Genomic DNA, 22,217 nt, shown 5'->3' with positions numbered 1-22,217 from the left:
TAGAATATTCAACTGCACTGTGAGCACATCTCTTGCCTAGAGCAGGGCAGAGCAGGTCAGCGAGGCCCACCAGGCTGCATTTAGTGGACAGAGATATGCTGCTTCTAAGGAAGGGAGTAGAGGGTACTGAGGAGCCATAAACCAGAAAACACCCCGAACAGGAGAAAAGAGAGGGAGAAACAAAACCTACTTCACAGAGTTGCTGAGAGAATGAAATAAAACAACACACATCAATGTGCTTGGCGAACACAACAGCACTCTTGGGAAGCAGCTGTGGTGTAGCAGAAAGATACAGGACTGAAGAGTTGAAACCTGCAGGGTAGACACTTAGCCGATCTGGGTACTTGAGGAAGCCACTTAACTTCAGCAAGAGGCTCAGCATTCTCATCTCTAAAATAGGGATGAAAAGATGTCTCCCAACCAGAGCGTTTCAAGTGGTAGAAACTAATGTCCATAAAACACCATGAAAATGTTAGTTGTTATTGTGACCCTAACAGCAGTCCTAAGGAATCAAGAGTAACTGTTCACAAGCAAAACATCATAAATATGCCAATTTGTTTTTATATATAGATCCCCCCTTTTCCATAGTAAAATTTCAATTTATCAGGACTGGAGTCCTTGAGTCCCTGACCAAGTCTGTGCTGAGAGAAGGGAAGGGAAAAAGTCTGGAACCTGATATGTGATTGAAGTTTGAAACTGGGTGGGACTCAGTTTTACTAACTGAAACTGACAGAAAATCTATGGACTGAGCCCAAGATTTTACTAAATATTAAAAGGGGAGCTTCAGAAGATCAAGTAGTAAAAATCAGTAATTGGAGAAAAATAAATCGTTTCATATTTATATCTCATCAGTTGGATGCTGTCTGATAAAGCAATTACACTTTTTAAAATATGTTCTTACATTCCTGGAGTTATTTAGTTTACATTTTTGCACATTTTATAGATACTTTTCCCCAAGAGTTCAAACAAATGACCTTTCTGGTTTATATTTACCGTGAATTTAAATGAAAGAAAGCAATGCAACCCTCAAGCATGTTCGTTCAACTGTTATTCGTTTTCAAGTCTTCCAAATGCAGTTGTACAGTGATAGGTTCCAAGCCACTCTCCAAATACCCCTGTATTTTAAACTTCCTATAACTTTATCTATGAGGGTATTAGGTGATTATACCATAATGAGGGTAAACCTCGTAGGTGAACACGTCTTATAATGAAATCCTACATCAGTTGCTAAACCTTCAAAAATGATATTTTTATTAAATTATGTTCCATAGTGAAGATCAGTTTAATGAAATTAGTGTACTTTAAAATTCCAGAGGCAAAAGTCTCTCGTGTATAAAGGACATTAAATAGGATCCCAAGCTCTTTGTGTTCTAGTCCTAACTACCATTGGCTAGATGTGTGACCTCACCTCCATGGACCTCATTTTTGCCACCTCCAAAATAAGGGGGCACAGTAAATGATTTTAAGGTCCCTTGTGTTAAAATTCTATTATGCTGGTATATATTTAAATATTCTGCTTCAGTTTTGGAACTCTCTCAGGCATTTTAATTTTGGATTTAAAAGTTGCAACGGAGTACAGTGCAGAGATTATTTTTGTTCTAACATATCCATATCCTTCCATTTTTCAACTCCCAAAATTATCCCCAATATGCTCTAAAAGCTTGATGGATATAACTTAAATTGCCCCTCTCAAAAAGAAATATATATATGTATGCGTGTATGTGTTCTAAAATTCTATAGCGTTCACAAACAGCAAAATTAAATTGATCTACATATTGTAGAATTTAAAATGATATTGATATTTATTATGGCTGTTTTTAAACAGGAAGGAGCCCATAAAAGAGAATCCAAAAAGGTATCCAAAAATCTGTCTTATCTTGGTACAAGTAACCTGCCCATATAATCTTTGGCCATTTCTAGACAATGCAAATAAAAATTAAGTTATCTTGACTTAAACTGCATGAAGATATTTATAACTTTTACATCACTAGGCTGACAGACTTCACAGCAAAGCTGCCAGATATTTCTTTTATTAGAAAAATACAGAGCATATACTGAAGGTTGTTTCATAAAGGAACTTCCATAAATCTAAGGTAATATTTCAGCATTAAAATGTTGATCACTATGACACAGGCAAACGATCATCTATTATATATTTATTCATATGTATAATTACATTAATAAAATCATCATAGAATATCAATCCTGGCTATGGTATAAATAATACAGTCAATGGATTTATAGGAAACTCTCAGGAAAGATATTTAGGAAACTCTGCTCTTTGGGTTAATTCTAAATTTCAAGAAAATTGGAATCTTTCAAATTAAAGCCAATATATAGTTAAATGGATTAACTTTGAAGAATACTGCTCACAGATTTATTTTTCCATTTTCTAGATAATTTTAGTCATTATTCAAATTTGTATTGTTGTTGATATAATAACAAAGAGCCACACTAGTCACCAAAGACTAAAGGACCCCATATCAAACGTTTATAACTTGCACGTATAGCACTGCTTTCTTTGAATTTAACAATGTAAACTCTGAAAATAAAAAAATACAATTATAATATTCAATTGATAGTAATACCTACCTAGATAGATTTTATGAGGATTTAAGGAAATAGCAAATATAAAAAGCATTTATCATACTACTAAATGAAAGGTTGTTATCATTTAAAATATCATGTTGATTAAAGATAGGGTTGCACAGCCAACTATTGTAATTGCTGTCAATAAGTTGTACACCTGTAAAAAGTTGAATTGGCAAAAAATTGTGTGATAGAGATATTTACAACAATGACAAAAATAAACAGTATTCTAAGGCTGCTTATGGCTTACTACAACCAAAAACCTCATGGGATTTGGTTTCTTGGTATGGAGGTTTAGGGTCATGGTTTCTTGGGACATCCCAGTTAAATGGCTTAATAACATGCTTAGTGCTTCTGCTCTACCTCCTAGTTCGATGCATAGTGCATGATGTCTTAAAGCTTGCAAGCACTCATCCAAAGCACAACAACTGGACTGTATTCACCTGGAACAACAGAGGAAGAAGAAGAGCCAGGAATAAAAAGAGAATATGAAATGTGTGGCTGACTGCCTCCATGAACAATTGTCTCTTTGCCATGAGGCCGGAAGAACTGGATGGTGCCCAGCTAACATTATTGAACATTTTGATCAAAGTGTTCATGGAAGAATTCTCATCAAAAGCGAGAAAATATAACAGAATTTAAAATTCTCGTGACATCCTGGGGCCATGAAGTTTGAATGAAACCCTGAAACTGTTGTCCTGTGACAATCTTTAAACCTTAAACCAGAAATGTCCCCTGAAGTCTTCTTAAAATGAAACAATGGTTTAAGTTTAGCTTAACTAGTAAAAAATGTCTGCCTTGAGCATTATGCTCTTTTAAGAACTATGTGGGATCAAATTGACAACAGCAACTGAAAAGATTAGATAATAACCTTAGGGGACAGTGAATTTATGTTAAAGGGGGAGGAACATCTCAGAAAAGGAGGGTGAGAATGATGGTACAACTCGAAGAATGTAGCCAGTGTCACTAAATGGTATCTGTAGAAACTGTTGAATTGGTGTATGTTTTGCTGTGTATATTCTCAACAACAAGAACAAAATAAATAAAATTACAAAAAAAACTGTGTTTTCCTTTAATTTTTCATAATACATAAGGCTTAGTAGATAAAATGGATTATCAGAGAGATTCCAATTTTCATTTATTATTATTTGTGTATTAAGTCTGGGTAGACTACTGCTACATCAAACAATCCCAAAATTTGGTAGGTTAAAGCAATCGAAGTTGATTTCTCACTCATGCTGTAGTCCAATGTGGTTGTTCCTGGTTCATTCTTCTCCAATTAACAACTTGAGAATATACCTGCATCCATCTTGTAGCTCCATCTTCCTTCATGTCCTGAAAGTCCTCTTTCTTCAGCCAGCTAATAGAGAAAGAAAGTAAAAGATCAGTGCTTGGCCTGAGAAAAGTGAATTTTCACTTCCACTGCATTTCATTGTCTAAATTCAGCCACATGGCGAAACTTAACTGCAGCAGAGTCTGGGAAATGTCTGACCATGTGCTCAAGAGGCAAATTCATAATTTTCAAAAAGAAGAAAGTGAGGTATAACTTTGGAGGCCCTACTTCTAAAGTCTATAAAGTTAAAAACTTTTACATTCTTAGAAAGATCATTTAAGGCTCTCCGAACCTCAGTGAATTCAGAATGGAAAATTCTTACGATCCCTTCTAGATCTAATATTCTAAGAAAATCATTTAGGGCAAATATAAAAAACAAAACCCACTGCCGTCGAGTTGATTCCGATTCATAGCGACCCTATAGGACAGAGTAGAACTGCCCCATAGAGTTTCCAAGGACTGCCTGGTGGATTCGAACTGCTGACCTCTTGGTTAGCAGCTGTAGCACTTAACCGCTATGTCACCAGGGTTTCCACCAGGGCAAGTATAGTCAACCCTAATACTGGGAGCTTTTAAGGAATAATTTGATAATAATCTATAGTAATTTGGTCACAATTTCTAATTAGGAATGACAGGATTCCCACTGACTGAATCACTAGCACCAGGCACACAGAGTTACAATTTGCACCAATCTTCCAGCAGAAAAAAAATTACATAATCTCATTACCCCGAAATAGCTGAAGTTCATAGTTTCTTCCAGCTTTATTCTGGCCACCTTGAGTGTACTTAAAAGTTCACCATGAAGAACCAACCGTCTTAGATTACAAGAGGGCAATGAATTTTCTTTCTTTTTACTATTTACCCTTTTTCCCTCTGCTTTTACTACTTTTCCTCTTCACTTAATGAAGTATCTTACTCCTGTTTCTCCCATAGTCTCTTTTACCTTGAAGTTATCCTGGGCTGGTTGATTTCGGAGTTAGCAAGTGGCTCTTTTTACTTAAAGTACAAGAAGATATCATTGTGAGTTATTGTTCACAGAAGAAATGAGCCACCCACACATACCCTTTGCTTATGTAACTGTAACGTAAGCCCTAGAACTTGATAAATACAAGGGTAACAATAGAAAGTTATTAGAACCCCTAAATGTATACAACAAATTTCCAAGCTGTTTTTTGAGTAGGAGCAGTGAAAACGTAATAAACAGCAATCCACATTTAACAACAGAATGTGTAGACTGCTTGTTTCCCTCATTCTCTACACACAATCAGTTCACCATTTATTGACGTCAGAGGGGCTCACAGAACAGGCAAGAAGCATTAATCACAGAATCTTTGTGTTAAAATAAAAAAAAATCATTTGAAGTCTACCTCCACTTTTAGTACAACTTAGGTTTTTCCAAGCTACACTTCCTTTTCTGGTTTCTTCTATTTTCAAACCTAAGAAAAAAACTTTAACTCGTGATGAAAAGTACATTAAAATATTTTTTTTTACCTTAATGTCTATAAATAATTCAAAATATTCTAATTTTAAAAAGCCTTCAGTGTAATTTTTTTCAATTTGTACGTAATTAGAACATATTAGGCTGTTTATGGAAGTCAAACCCAACTTTAAATCACAAATATGATCGGGAAAGTATCCCCACTGAAAACTTAATTCTTTTTCATACATATATGGTCTGCTCGCTCATTCACTTCCTTACCCAGCCTAGGACGAATTGCAGAAGCCACAAAAGAGCCCCATCTCTGTTGGTTCTGAGTGTAGATGGGAGTGCGGGGAGGCTGCTCTACTGCCCTGTGAAGGTCCGAATGCAATGACTTGAGCTTAAAGCCAAGAGCACAGATACTTAAACCAACAGATCAAGCTGCCACATGAAAACCACACTTCTGCCACTTGCAGAGAAGCTGGTTAGGCTCTTGGGCATGCGTCTTACCATCCCCGCTGTGAGATGGCTTAGGAAACTACACTGCCAGCAGTCACATAGGCTGCCAACAGTTGGAAAAGAAAGGGGTGAAGAGAGTGTTTCTTCCATCCTGGCCTGGCTAGGATACTGCTAATGCCTTTCTGGAAGCAAATTGAAGGCTCAAGTACCCTAGCTAAAATTTTTGGTCCAGAATTTAAAGCAAAACATTCTGCCAAGGATTCATAGAAACTATTAGAAATGCTATTTAGGTGTTAGGAACCAAAAGCTTACAAAAGGAAGTAACATCAGATCATGACCTTAGAGATGATTATGACCTTAGATCATGACCTGTAGACCTTGAGGTATAAAACATCTTTCCTACTCAGCACATCACTCTATGCACATTTAGGGGCTACACTTCTGTGCTTACTCTAGACAGGTCATCACTCACAGGATTGATTCTAGCTAAGCTCCAAATTGAAGAAATTATTTCTCTGCCTCAATATAAAAGATCTTTATTTTTGCCACAGGACCAGTACCTGATGCCTAAATACCTTATTTGAGTTCTCAGTCCACACCTCAGGCCTGCCACCTGCATCAGTCTTCCTACCCCTCAAAATCTCACAGGTGGACCTCAGCATCTAGACCTTGCTGTACGCTCACAATCCATTGCTAACTGCATCTGAGTGCTGGCTGTGGGTTTGGTCTTAAAACTATATTCCTCGTTCTCCTTGCAGTTTCTTGAACCTGGGAAGTAGAGTGTTGTGGGCAATGCAAATTCTGTCATTCTGTCAGAAATTTACCCCGCCATTGATTTTTACATCAGCCTCTAATGCTAGTCCCAGAGAAAGGAGGGCCTTCGCTTCCAGTAAATTTCTTGCAAAGCTGCTGTTTTACAGACAACATGGATGGTCACAGAGGCCATTTGAAGTCACCGAGGAATGGAGTAGAAAATGAACAAGTTCAGTTAGGCTTCTCAGTGTAAAATCAATTCCTTATTGCTTTTCATATCAATAGGAAACATGTTTAGAAAACACTGTGCAGGTAATAATATAATTTGTTGTTTGTTAAATGACTTCCTTTCTCTGTTGGAAAACACAAAACTATTATTTTTCCTTATTGAATGATGGCACCTTTAGTTGTTAGGGAGAAATTTTATTCCGATAAATAAATACAAATTTTTTTAACAATATGCTTTTATGCCATTTTCAGAAAAATGAGATAACTATAGATAGTTTCATTTTTTTACTCAACATTCAAGCCTCATTAGAAGAAAAAGTTGTAGGAAAGGAATAGAGTCCTTATAAAACTTCACATAACTTCTTTTTGGTCTGTTACAAGTTGTAATGGCCTTATTTAAAGCAGAAAGTTCAGGATGATGGCAGGGCCTTATCAAGAACATTCCATGAGCAAAAATAATTTAAAGAAATTCTTAAATAGCTGAATCCATTTTAAATGGCTCTTGTGATCTGGAGGGAAGGGAAGCTTTGCTGAGAGGAAGTTGAGAAAGATTTCTCTTATCCAAAAAGACTTTCCCAGGTATTGGAAGAAAATGTAGTTTGTCTAGCTTGTTATGTTATTTATAGAAAATACTTATATCTAGATATTTCAACTAAGTTTTTTAAAGAAAACTTTCTCAGTACAAATTACTCACCAATGCCTGTTCATGAGTAAGTTAATTATAATGTTAGACATAAGATTTTGATTTTTAAAATCAAGTAAAATGTGACACCTTAGAAAATAGAATTTTTATTTTTATCTTAAAGCAAGCTCTGTTTGGAGAAGCCTATTTACAAATTTTCTTCATTTAATTGGTTTTCTTCATATGAAATAATATTTCCAGAACTAATTAAAATTTCTTTCTAATGAATATTCAAGACCAAAATATGTTATCTTTGCTGTACAGGATATAAATTTTTAAATCATCCATAAAGGTAATTATATTTGATACCTCTTTAAAAAAACTATATATTGTTTTTGATGCCAAATGGGTGATTTCCTTCCTCTCAGGCAATGATTGAAGAGGCTATCACCAGAGCCGAAACCTTCTCAGTGATGTACACACCATTTGCAACAAAAATAAAAGCTGATAAAATAGAAAAAGTAAAAGAGGTTTTCACAAAAACTCACCCTGCCTATGTGGATTATATCTACACAGGTAAGAGCCAATGTCTTCATATTGTCAGCTGATACTTTATTCCCATTAAATCAAATACAGGATGCTTTCTGGTTTATTTAATGTTTCTTTTTAGAGGTTTGTTATTTTAATTTGTTGAATTGAAATGGGAAGTTATTTTAAAGTTTTAACTAGTGCAAACTCAACATGGCTATCATAATATTCCTTGTGCCTTCATATTTCTATATTCTAAGAAAAAAAAAATATTCTAAGAGGAGGGGGTAAAACCAAAAAAAAAACTAAGGTTTAAAAAGCAAAAGAAATGGTGTCTTAGTTACCTAGTGCTGCTATAACAGAAATACCCACAAGTGGATGGCTTTGACAAACAGAAATTTATTTTCTCACATTTTAGGAGGATAAAAGTCCAAGTTCAAAGTGCCTGCTCTAGGAGAAGGCTTTCTCGTCAGTTCTGGAAGAAGATCCTTGTCTTTTCAGCTTCTGCTTCCTGGTTCCTTCAAGATGTGTCTTGGCATCTATCTGACCCCATTTCTCCTCTGCTTCCTTGTTTAATCTCTTTTATATCTCAAAAGAAATTGACTCAAGATACACCCTACACTAATCCTGCCTCATTAACATAATAAGGAAAACCAATTCCCAGATGGGATTATAGCCACAGGCATAGAGGTTAGGATTTACAACACATATTTCAGGAGGACATAATTCAAAGAAACTACTACAATGCCTGCTGTTTCTGCTTTCCTTCTGGTGGTGCAGTGGTTAAGCACTCAGCTGCTAACCGAAAGGTTGGTGGTTCTAACCTACCAGCCACTCAGTGGGGAAAAGATGTGGTAGTCTGCTTCCATAAAGGTTATAGCCTTGGAAACTCTATGGGGCTGTTCTATTCCGACCTATAGGGTTCACTGTGAGTTGGAATCAACTCAACAGCAATGAATTTGGTTTGGGTTTGGGTTTGGTTTTTCTATCATCTGTTTCCAATCTCAAGCCTCCTTCTTTTCTTATGCTCTTGGATTATTGGTATCCAAATGAGATCTGGATAATCAAGGGTACTGTAGAGGATACAATACTGTTAATATACTTTCTTTCTCTTTTTGTCTTTGAAAACCACTTGCTGTCATGGATTCATTCAAAATTCTTTTTTGTATCTACTAAGTGCCAAGTTCTGTTGCATTAGGAGGAGGATTTTGTGATGCCAAATTAAGAGCCATTCAACCATGGCTACCAAGTTCAGAAAAATACCTAAATATACACTCCTAACAGCACATCCTCCTTTCAAGGCCCCCTCATTCCTTTTCTCAGGGGTCACGTCACTGATTTATAGGACTAATAATATATACCATTGCCAATCACTTGTAAGGTTCCGGGCACTCTACATCCATTATCTCTAGAGAGTCCAATAACTTATGAGGCGAGTGAAGTGATTCCTATTTAGAGATGAGAAAACAGAAACTGGAAAAAACAAATAGCTTTTCCAAAGATGCACAGCAAATCAGGGGTGGCAAGGCTGGGATTTGAATCTATGTCCTAACCACTGAACTATATTACTTCCATGTGATAGGAGCAGAGATGTTTCAGAAGCATTAAATTTAGATCTTGTAAATTCCTTGTTTTTCTGTACAGGGGTTGAAGCACTTCAGAGAAAAGATACTGAATAAGGGACAATGGGGAATTTAGGGCAGAGAAAGGGAAGAGAAGAAAGCTAACGTATGCTGTAACAACCATTGATGCATATTTACCTAGTCTGAGCATTCTATTAGGAAGTAGGTAAAAATATGTCAGAACTCACATTTATTGCTAGTGGTTTATTCATTATTTCTCTACGGATATTTTGAGGGGTTTTGGTTTGTTTGTTTGGAAGGAGATATGGAAGTCAAGCCTGTCTAGAGTCATGGAAAATGAATCAAATTCAACTAGTTCTATATCTCCTTTCAGACACATTGGTAGTATAGAGAGATTCATTGGGGAGATCACCAGTTTGCCAACTCCTCTACCGGGAGAATAAGTTTAGTTATATTTACCTTACTTCATAGGGAAATCATGAAGATTAATTCATACTTAGGAAGCACTATTTTCACTGAGAGTTTACAAAACAATGATAATATTAATGAGCTAGATTCATGTCTCATGGAACTCCATCAAACCTGTTATCAAGATGAATTATAATCTGTTGGCAAGATGTTTCAAGCTAAAGGATCTTATTCTTTGGGAGGGAAGATAATTGTAAGTTACTAATGATTGTTGCTATTATTTTATAATTACTAATTGCTGAAGAATGACAGTGCTATATGAGAACCTAGAGAGGAAAGACACAGCTTCAGGATTGGTGAGGGAAGGTACAGAAGGCAGTCTTGAATCTTAAATTTCACCGGAACTGGTAAGATTCTTTGCTCTGTTAAACCGTGCGCTAAAACCCTATTGCACTGATGACATTATTTGCCTCTATTGAAAATGACTAACGGGCCTTCCCCAAAGCTGTTGCTAGGACAATGAAGAAACCACTATTCCTAGCTGTATGTACAGAGCCTTAGAGATATGACTTCTTTTTCTTAGCCAATTCCAAAGTGTGTTGAGCACATGCATAGGAAGAGGGGAGGTCAAGTGTTATCTTTAACATTTGGACACATCTCCCAGAAGTTGAAAAGTGGAGATTAGAACAGGCATTAGTGAGAGATAGTAGCTAGAAGGTGTTAAGGAGTGAATTCCACTCCCCCACCCACAAAAAAATAATATGTGTTGAAATCCTAACCCTTCTACCTCTATATATGATCCTGCCTGGAAATAGGGTTTTTTTTAATTCTGTTAATAAGGCCATATCAGAGGAAGGTGGGTCCTAAACCTAATCACTTTTGAGTTATAAAGAATAGAATAGACACAGAGACGCATGTAGGGGGAAGGCACATGCCAAGGAACACCAAAGAATGCAAAGGAACCCCCGGGGCAACTGACAAGGAAGGACATCCCCCGAAAGTCAAGCCCTGAATTCAGACTGTTAGTCTACAGAACTATTAGAAAATAAACTTCTGTTCTTTAAAGTCATCCACTTATGGTAATTCTGTTACAGCAGCACTAGGTAATTAAGACAGGCAGTTACAGAGAAATAGAGAGACATGGCCTAGACGAATAGCTACCTTTCTTGTTGGTGCCGTCCAAAACCAAGATTCTCCTTTTATCAGTCTTGTAGATAAAATTTAATAAGCTTCTATACTGCTAACAATTTATTCAATTATTTATTTCAACAAATATTCATGCAGCATGTATGACTGGACAGACACTAATGTGTGCAAACATGAGTCTCACTATGTTTTCTTTACCTAACCGCACTCTGCTTTATCTTGCCCAGGACAAACAATATAGTCTGTCCCATCGCAGAGAACTCAGTACTATCCAACTATTTCTAAAATTTAGTTTCTCTCTAGTACGTAATCAAATTCAACAGGCTCCTTCCTCTTCTTATGGGTTTTTCTTCTGTTCCTGATCTGGATTCAACTTTCTCAGAGCTCAAGTGTACCCAGTGTCCAAGCGAACAGTGGGTATGTGAAGGAGGGGTCCTCTTCCCAAGTCTGGTGCAGGCTGGCACTGCTGTGATGTCATGGCTAGCATAACTTTTTGTGTGTGTGTGTGTGCTTTAAATGAAAGTTTACAAATCAAGCCAGCTTCTCATACAAAAATTTACATACATCTTGCTATGTACTCCTAGTTGCTCTCCTTCTAATGAAACAGCACTCTCCTCTCCAACCTGTATTTCCATGTCCATTCAGGCTGCATCTATCCCGCTCTGCCTTCCCATATCCCCTCCAGACAGGAGCTGCCCAAATAGTCTCATGTGTCTACTTGCCGCAAGAAGCTCACTCCTCACCAGTATCATTTTCTATCTTATATTCCAATCCAGTCCCTATCTGAAGAGTTGGATTTGGGAATGGTTCCTATCTTGGGCTAACAGAAGATCTGGGAGTCATGACCTCCAGGGTCCCTCTAGTCTCATTCAGACCACTAAGACTGGTCTTTTTATGAAAAGTTGAGGTCTGCATCCTACTAATCTCCTGCTCCTTCAGGGATTCTCTGTTGTGTTCCCTGTCATGGCAGTCATTGGTTGTAGCTGCAATGAACATGGGCGTGCATTTATCTGTTCGTGTAAAGGCTTTTATTTTTCTAGCATATATTCCAAGGAATGGGATTGCTGGATCATATGGTAGTTCTATTTCTAGCTTTTTAAGGAAGCACCAGTTCAATTTCCAAAGGGGTTGTACCATTTTACATTCCCACCAGCAGTGTATAAGTGTTCCAGTCTCTCCACAACTTCTCCAACATTTATTATTATTTTGTGTTCTTTGGATTAATGCCAGCCTTCTTGGAGTGAGATAGAATTTCATTGTAGTTTTGATTTGCATTTCTCTAATGGCTAATGATCCTGATTATTTCCTCATGTATCTGTTACCTACCTGAATGTCTTCTTTAGTGGAGTGCCTGTTCATATCCTTCACTCATTTTTTAATTGGATTGTCTTTTTGTTGTTGAGTTATTGCAGTATCCTGTAGACTTTTGAGATCAGCTGCTGATCGGAAATGTCATAGCTAAAAACTTTTTCACAGTCTGTAGGTAATCTTTTTACTCTTTTGGTAAAGTTGTTGCATGAGCATAGGTGTTTGATTTTTAGGAGCTCCCAGTTATCTAGTTTCTCTTCGGGTGTGTACAAACTGTTAGTAATGTTTTGTATACTGTTAATGCCATGTATTAGGGCTCCTAGCATTGTCTTATTTTTTCTTCCATGATCTTTATTGTTTCAGATTTTATGTTTAGGTCTTTGATCCATTTTGAGTTCCTTTTTGTGAATGGTGTGAGGTATGGGTCTTGTTCCATTTTTTTGCAGATGGATATCCAGTTATGCCAGCACCATTTGTATAAAGAGACTGTCTTTTCCCCATTTAACTGACTTTGGGCCTCTGTCAAATATCAACTGCTCATATGTGGATGGATTTATGTCTGGATTCTCATTTCTGTTCCATTGGTCTATGTATCTGTTGTACAAGTACCAGGCTGTTTTGACTACTGTGGTGGTATAATAGGTTCTAAAATCAGGTAGTGTGAAGCCTCCTACTTTGTTCTTTTTCGGTAATGCTTTACTTATCCACGGCCTCTTTCCCTTCCATATGAAATCGGTGATTTTTTTTCTCCACGTCATTAAAAAATGTTATTGGAATTTGGATCAGAATTTTATTGTATCTATAGATTGATTTTGGTAGAACAGACATTTTCACAATGTTAAGTCTTCCTATCCATGAGCAAGGTATGTTTTTCCACTTATGTAGGCCTCTTTTGGTTTCTTGCAGTAGTGTCTTGTAGCCTTCTTTGTGTAAGTCTTTTACCTCTCTAGTAAGATTTATTCCTAAGTATTTTATCTTCTTTGGGGACATTGTAAATTGTATTGATTTGGTGATTTCCTCTTCGACATTCTCTTTGCTGGTGTAGAGGAATCCATCTGATTTTTGTATGTTTATCTTGTATCCTGACTCTCTGCTGAACTTTTCTATTAGTTTCAGTAGTTTTCTTGAGGATTCCTTAGGGTGTTCTGTGTATAAGATCATGTCATCTGCAAGTGGAAATACTTTTACTTCTTCCTTGCCAATCTGGATGCCCTTTATTTCTTTATCTAACCTAATTGCTCTGGCTAGGACATCCAGCACAGTGCTGAATAAGAGTGGTAATAAAGGGCATCCTTGTCTGTTTCCCAGTCTCAAGGGGAATGCTTTCAGACTCTGCATTTACGATGCTGTTGGCTGCTGGCTTTGTATAAATGCCCTTTATTATGCTGAGGAATTTTTTTCTATTCCTGTTTTGCTGAGAGTTTTTATCATGAATGGGTGTCGGACTTTGTCAAATGCCTTTTCTGCCTCAATTGAGAAGATCATGTGGTTCTTGTCTTTTGTTTTATTTATATAATGGATTACATTGTTTTCCAACGTTGGACAATCCCTGCATACCTGGTATGAATCCCACTTGGTCATGGTGAATTTTTTTTTTATATGTTTTTGAATTCTATTGGCTAGAATTTTGTTGAGGATTTTTCCATCTAAGTTCATGAGGGATATTGGTCTGTAATTTTCTTTTTTTGTGATGTCTTTACCTGGTTTTGGTATCAGGGATATGGTGGCTTCATAGAATGAGTTTGGGAGTATTCCATGCTTTTCTATGCTCTAAAATACCCTTAGTATTAGTGGTGTTAACTCTTCTCTGAAAGTTTGATAGAATTCTCTAGAGAAGCCACCCTGGCCAGGGCTTCTTTTTGTTGAGAGTTTTTAAATTACCTTTTCAATCTCTTCTTTTGTTATGGGTTTATTTAGTTGTTCTACCTCTGTTTGTGTTAGTTTAGGTAGGTAGTGTGTTTCTAGGAATTCATCTATTTCTTCTAGGTTTTCAAATTTGTCAGAGTATAATTTTTCCTAGTAATCTGATATGATTCTTTTAAGTTCAGTTGTGTCTATTGTGATATTGCCCATCTCCTTTTTTTTTTTTTTCTTATTCATGTTATTTGCTTCCTCTCCTGTTTTTCTTTTGTTAGTTTGGCCAATTGTTTATGAATTTTGTTAATTGTTTCAGAGGACCAGCTTTTGGTCTTGTTAAGTCTTTCAATTCTTTTTCTGCTCTCTATTTCATTTAATTCTGCTTTTATTTTTATTATTTGCTTTCTTCTGGTGCCTGAGGCTTTCTTTTGTTGCTCTCTATTTGTTCAAGTTGTAGGGATAATTCTTTGATTTTGGCCCTTTCTTCTTTTTGGATGTATGCATTTATTGGTATAGACTGACCTCTGAGCACTGCTTTTGCTGTGTCCCAAAGGTTCTGATTGGAAATGTTTTCATTCTCATTGGATTCTATGAATTTCTTTATTCCATCCTTAATGTCTTCTATAACCCAGTCTTTTTTGAGCAGGGCATTGTTCAGTTTCCAAGTGTATGATTTCTTTTCCCTGATTTTTCTGTTATTGATTTCCACTTTTATGGCCTTATAGTCAGGGAAGATGGTTTGTAATATTTCTATATTTTGGATTCTTTTAAGGCTTGCTTTGTGATCTAATATGTGGTCTATTCTAGAGAATCTTCAATGCGCACTGGAAAAGAAAGTATACTTGGCTACTGTTGGGTGGAGTGTTCTGTACACATCTATGAGGTCAAGTTGGTTGACTGTGGCATTTAGATCTTCCGTGTCTTTACTGAGCTTCTTTCTGAATGTTCTGTCCTTCACCAAAAGTGGTGCGTTGAGGTCTCCTACTATAATTGTGGAGCTGTCTATCTCACTTTTCAATGCTGATAGAGTTAGTTTAATGTATCTTGCAGCCCTGTCATTGGGTGCATAAATATTTAATATGGTTATATCTTCCTGGTATATTGTCCCTTTAATCATATAGTGTCCTTCCTTATCCTTTATGATGGATTTTACTTTAAAGTCTATTTTGTCAGAAATTAATATTGCTACTCCTGCTCTTTTTTGATTGTTATTTGCTTGATATGTTTTTTTCCATCCTTTGAGTTTTAGTTTGTTTGTTTCTCTAAGTCTAAGGTGTGTCTCTTGTAGGCAGCATGTAGACAGATCATGTTTTTTTAATCCATTCTGCCACTCTCTGTCTCTTTATTGGTGCATTTGGCCCATTTACATTCAGTGTGATTATGGATAGGTATGAGTTTAGTGCTGTCATTTTGATGTCTTTTTTGTTTGTGTTGTTCACAATTTATTTTTCCCACTTAATTTTTTTGTGCTGAGTGATTTATCTTTATGTATTGTCTTTTCCTCTTATTCATTGTTGTTGATTTTGTTCCAGCTGAGTCTGTATTTTTTTCTTATATTTTACTTTGATGAGTAGGATTGTTAGTCTCCTTTGTGGTTACCCTAATATTTACCCCTATTTTTCTAAATTTAAAGCTAACTTTTATTTCTTTATATCACCTTGTCTTCCTCACCATATGAGAGATCTACGTCTACACTTTTTAGTCCCTCTTTATTGTTTTAATATTGTCTTCTTTTACATAATGACATCGCTGTTTCCCTGTTTTGAGTGTTTTTTGTCTTGATTTATTTTTATGATTTCCCTATCTGGGTTGACATCTGGTTGCTCTGTCCTGTGTTCCAATCTTGGGTTGATATCTGATATTATTGATTTTCTAATCAGAGAACTGCCTTTAGTATTTCTTGTAGTTTTGGTTCGGTTTTTACGAAATCCCTAAACTTCTGTTTATCTGGAAATATCCCAATTTCACCTTGATATTTGAGAGAGAGTTTTGCTGGATATATGATTCTTGGTTGACAATTTTTTTTTCCATCAATACTTTATATAGGTCATCCCATTGTCTTCTTGCCTGCATGGTTTCTGCCAAGTAGTGCGAGCTTATTCTTATTGACTCTCTTTTGTAGGTGACTTTTCATTTATCCCTCCCAGTAAACCCAGTGCCATCGAGTCAATTCCAACTCATAGCGACCCTATAGGACAGAGTAGAACTGTCCATTAGAGTTTCCAAGGAGCACCTGGTGGATTTGAACTGCTGGCCCTTTGGTTAGCGTCGTTTATCCCTAGCCACTCTTAAAATTCTCTCTTTTTCTTTGGTTTTGGCAAGTTAGATTATAAGATGTCTTGGTAACTTTCTTTTAAAATCTACCTTATGTGGAGTTCAATGAGCATTTGGATAGATATCTTCTCATCTTTCACGATATCAGGGGAGTTTTCTGTCAACAAATCTTCAACAATTCTCCCTATATTCTCTGTTATCCCTCCCTGTTCTGGTACTCCAATCACTAGTAAGTTATTTCTCTTGATAGAGTCCCTCATGATTCTTAGGGTTTCTTCTTTTTTTTTTTTTTTAATTCTTTCATCTGATTTTTCTTCTAAAAAAATTTTTTTTTATATTGGTACCAAGTGTTTCACCTTCAGTCTCACTAATTCTGCCTTCTACTTCCTCAATTCTGCTCCTCTGGCTTTCTGTTGAGTTGTCTAATTCTGTAATTTTATTGTTAATCTTCTGAATTTCTGATTGCTGTCTCTCTATGGATTCTTGCAGTTTATTAAATTTTTCATTATGCTTTTGAATAACCTTTTAAATTTCTTCAACTGCTTTGTCTCTGTGTTCCTTGGCTTGTTCTGCGTTTTGCCTGATGTCTGGAACAGTCCTGTATATTAATCTTCTGTATTCTGCACCTGGTAATTCCACGAAGACATCTTCATCCAGAAGATCCCTTGATTCTTTGTTTTGAGAGCTTGTTAGGGCAATCAAGTTCTGCTTCTTTATGTTATTCGATATCAACTGTTGTCTCTGAGCCATCTGTAAGTTATTATATTAATTTATTTTATGTTTGCTTTCTGTATGCTAGCTTCTTGCTTTGTTTTGTTTTGATATGCCCATATAGGGTTTTTGAGTGAGATAGCTGGATTATTTTCACCTTTGAAGCTCTAACGTCTGTCACCAGATAGCTAGAGCTGTTACCAGGTATATAAGCCTAGGAGTCCATTAAATTTTCTTGTATGGATTCAGCTCATGTGTCCAGGTAGTTGGTCATCAAGTGTGTGGTACAGGTTCTGTCTTAGGGTCTTAGATGGGCAGGGGTGATTGGTGTGGGTACAGGTATCTGGCTGCAGCAGAGGATCACACTCCGAACAAGGCAGGTGTATGGCCACCCCCCTTTCTGTGAGGAAAGCGCATCCCTGTTCCCTGGAGTACACACATAGGTGGATTCTGCAGCTGGACTATGGGTATCCAATACTTTTGGTTGTAAGGACTAGGATGTACCATTTATCCATTGACCCCTGTCGTGAGTGGCTAGGTGATATGGCTGGAGCCACCAGTCCTTAGGCCCCTGGTGTGGGTAGGTGAGGACCCTGTTTAATAGGCAAAGTGGTGTCAAACACCAAACACCCACCTTTCCACTGCACAGCTGAAACAGCTGCAGTCTGCCAACAAGAGCCTATTCTCCTGAAATGAGCCCACACAGGTCCCTGCAAGGGTGAAAAGTATTCAAAGTTCATGCACAGTTTGTGCCTGGGCAGGAGCTGCTTTTGCCTTGAGCTTCCCAGCTTAGTAGAGCTGGCAGATTATCTTTTCCCCCAGTTGTAAATTTATTCCTTCTTCAAGGCTAGAAGAATGGTTCAAGATGCACAGCAGGGGCTATCTCAGGCCCAGGGAAATTGACAGCCACTGAAGTCAGCTTGGGGGTTGGGGGCATGGTAAGATAAACACAAGTGCTTAGCTTTTGCCAAGAGCACTGTTCTTCTCTGGCTCCAGAGATGTGTTTAAGCTGTGTGGTTCACTGTCTCTCCCTGAGGAAATTGCTTACAGAATGCTACCACCAGCCCAGCCAGTTGCTTTAGGGAATGGTGCCGGAGGGTTCCCATTGATTCAGGTCCAGCAACTCCTCACTGCTTCTAAACAGTCTCTCCCTCCCCAGGCCACTCAGACCATTTTCTAACTTTGCCTTTCATATTAAGGGCTCCCAGTTTTTCATATATATATTCATTTCACTTGTTTTTTTGAGTCTTTCTTGTAAGAGGGATCACTGGAAGTCTGACTACTCCACCATCTTGGCCCCACCTCATGGCTAGTATAACTTGAGATCGACTCTCTTGACATGGACAGGACCTAATGTGTGTAGAGCACATGTGGCATTCACATTTATGTGGCCCAAGGACACCTAGATGTGTTCCCCATGCTGCCTCTTGGTGTGGAATCTCCATCAGAAGTACAACAGTCACTCCCACCTCACAAGTTGGTCCAACCAAGAGTCACTCTTTGAGGTTCTTTTTCCCTCATGGAAAGGTGGTTCTGACCACCCCCAGGCACCTCTAGTTCTTTCTCTAAAAGTCCCCGCAACTCCACAGAAGACTGAAAGTAGTCCACTCTCTAACTTGCTAAGTTACTCTGCCATTTTCTTTTCCCTTTTTCTATGTTCCAGAATCATCAGGACAAAAAGAGGATCCACCGTGGAAATAGGTGGTTTGTTCACCTATTCGTTTATCAACAGGCATTTATTGACAGTATATATTCTAGATTCTGAGAATACAGAAATTAATAAGACAGACAAGGTCTCAGCTCTCAATGGGATTTAGATTCTAGTGGGGGGAAGCAGACAGATGCATAAACAAATGAATATATAAGATAGTTTCAGTTATCAATTTCAGTCATCAATACCTTACCAAAAACAGGGCAATAAAAAGGTAACTAACTGGAAGACAGATAGAACAACTTTAAATAACCTGAGGGGGTGACATTTGATCTGAGCTATAAATGAAGAAATGACATAGTCACTACTTTCCTAGAACTAGAAATATGCAGAAGGGAAAAATGGCTACACAGTTTAATTACGTCAATTGTTGTGTTAAAATGAAAATTAAAAGATGCTATGAGAGGCTCTACTCTAGGCTCTAATATGATGGGGGATGGTCATAAAAAACTTTTGCAAGAAAGTGGCTCTTAAACTACACCTGGAAAGATGAGTAAGAGTTAATGTAGAAAATGGCAAAAAAGATTAGAGACCTAGGAACAGATTTTCTGGCAGAAAAAACAGCTACAAACCACAATCTGTCTGTATGGACCAATATAAACCACAGCAAAGACCCAGCAAATTTACCAAATAGCTTCCCATCTATCTCTGGACACCTCCGCTTCCCACTTGGTATGCCACTACCCTTTCACCCCCTCCTCTTCCTGTTCCTAAGAAAGGATATGACTGTAGTCATTAACACTTTAGAGTGGATATTGGACTATAGTTTTTCCTGTCTCCTAAAGAATATTTTCAGTTAAGATCTAAGCACTAATTGTAAAATGGAAAGCTGATTCTTATTGAAAGAATAATGGAGACAAATGCAGATGGGAGAGCCATTTGGAAATAGAGATCTTTTACTAAATGTGCCAAAGGCATACTAATTGTTTGCCAAACACTCTTAGTTATCTAGTGCTGCTATAACAGAAATACCACAAGTGAATGGCTTTAATAGACAGAAACTTATTATCTCACAGCTTAGAAGGCAAATTCAGGGCGCCAGCTCTAGGGAAAGGCTTTCTTTCTGTGTCAGCTCTGAGGAAAGGTCCTTGTCTCCTGTCAACATCTGTGGGTCCAGTGTTCCTTAGAGATATCCATGTGTCTTGGCATTAATCTCACACAGGGACCCAGGTCCAAACGATGCGTTCTGCTTCTGGCTCTTCTTTCTTGGTGGTAGTCAGGCGTCTCCTTCTCTGCTCGATTCTCTCTTCTTTTATCTCTTGTAAGATAAAAGATGATGCAGGCCACACCCTAAGGAAACTCCCTTACATTGGATCAAGGCTGTGACCTGAGTAAGGGTATTGTACCCCACCCTAATACTATCTTATTAACATAACAAACATAACCTAATCCTCTTTAACATAACCTAATCTTGCCTCATTGACCACAGGCAGAGGTTAGGATTTTACAACACATCACAAAATGGAGAATAATCACACAATACTGGGAATAATGGCCTAGCCAAGCTGACACATATTTGTAGGGGACACAATTCAATCCATGACACAAACTATCTTTTTTTCTCAGGCAAACAAATAGAATATTTTTCTCAGCCTTCCTAAGTTAGACGAGGCTTTTTGACTGAGTAATGGTCAATGGCATGCGGACAGAAATAATGTATGCTTCTTCCAGACCTGGCCCATAAAACCCTCCCATAGTCAAAACTCTTTTTCCCCACGCATTGACTGGCTGGAAAGGACCATGAGCCTAAGCGTCCACAGATAGAGGAAGCATAGATCTGTGAATGACCATGTGGAAGGTCACCGATTGAAAACTCACATTGAACTATTACATCAGCGAAAAACAAAATTCTCTTGCCATGAAGATTTGAGAGTGTTTGTTAAATCAGGTGACTTTTACTAATACACTGAGCTGCCTTATATCATAATAAGTAGGCAGCTTCCTACTCCCTCTACCACGTGCATAATTTCTTGCTAACTCAATGAAGAAACAGTCCTCCATGTGCAGTCACCTCCATCCTCAAAAACTCAAAATTTCTGCACATTCTCTCCCATTTCACGCTCACCCACTCTTTCATGGATAACTGTAGGTGGATGCTCTCAAACAAACATTTGTACTCACCCACAAAAAGATAACATTTCAGGGGAGATACTGATGCCCCATGTGAGATAGAACATTGCAGCTAGCAAAATTGAGGCCATAGATAAGAATTTCTAAATTATAGAGGTCATATAAATAAACAGTCCACAAATGAAGGTCGTGAAATCTGTACCTCAAAGATCTTGGATGAGGAGTCTATCTATCAAAGTTTTGCTGGAGAAGCAGTTATTATCATTAAAACTTGGAGACTAACACCTTTAATTCTCCCAGTGGGGGCTGGCAGACAAATCCTCAGCTCAGAAACTCTGCCCAACTCCATGTCACCTTCACCAAGCCCAGATCGTACTGAGTTCATTACTCTCTGGTCACATGACAGCGCAGTGAGCCCAGCAATAACTGGCAGAGGTAGTGGTGATGAGCAAGGAGAGTATTCACCATAGGGACCTCACCAGGCGATGTGTTCTCTCTAGCCAGCCCCTAGCTCACATTAACCCTTTATCAGTGACTTCCACATGAAAAGCAGATGGAAGGAGGAAAAGACTATAAAAACAAATTCATTTTGAAATGCATATAGGTCTAGATATTTTTAACTTTTTTACTGAGTGACCCAACTAAATTAGGAATTATCTTTACAGTGATATATTATGGCAACTATCCACTCACCACCCTCAATGGCAGGCGCAGGGCTATTACACTGATAGCTTCTACAAGACTGATGAGGAAGGGTTAAATTTCAAATCTGCCTCATAGGATAACCAGTTATATACATGCTCAGGAACTTCTATACATCCTTTTTCTATTTCTGGGTTATAGTTAGACCCACTGAAATCTTAAAGGCATATTATAATAGAGCTTTTTTTTTTTTTTATAATAGAGCTATATTGTATTATGTTTCACAGGAAAAATATTACTGGTATTTTAGTAGTGTAGCTATCCATTTTTCTTATTTAAAGAAAACTCTAGTTTGATTCATGCGGAGTAGTCAGGATATATAAAACAAACAATAATTCACCAGCCCCAGAATTATTACGTTTTCATTTATAAAGATTTTACTCGAGATTTTTATTCATATATTCCAATGAAATAATGCAATTCTGCACAGTTCTTTTTCTTGGGATGGTTGTATTTTAATAATAATAAAGTAATACAATAAGCATATCTTGTCTCCTCTTGATGAAAATACCAAG

General features: G+C 37.4%; 1 protein-coding gene across 1 annotated transcript in view; it reads left to right on the top strand.

The window, feature by feature from the left end:
- SPATA16 (spermatogenesis associated 16) overlaps positions 1–22,217 on the top strand; it is a 279,707-nt gene that overhangs the window by 191,707 nt on the left and 65,783 nt on the right. Inside the window, exon 5 of the mRNA XM_003416233.4 lies at positions 7,833–7,980. Coding sequence (XP_003416281.2) covers positions 7,833–7,980 — 148 coding nt within the window. The remainder of the gene's footprint in view (positions 1–7,832; positions 7,981–22,217) is intronic.

Source organism: Loxodonta africana, chromosome 23, assembly GCF_030014295.1.
Source record: "Loxodonta africana isolate mLoxAfr1 chromosome 23, mLoxAfr1.hap2, whole genome shotgun sequence".
In the NCBI taxonomy this organism is placed as follows: domain Eukaryota; kingdom Metazoa; phylum Chordata; class Mammalia; order Proboscidea; family Elephantidae; genus Loxodonta; species Loxodonta africana.
The sequence above is the reverse complement of the archived record's forward strand: the minus strand, read 5'-3'. Positions and strand labels throughout refer to the sequence as shown.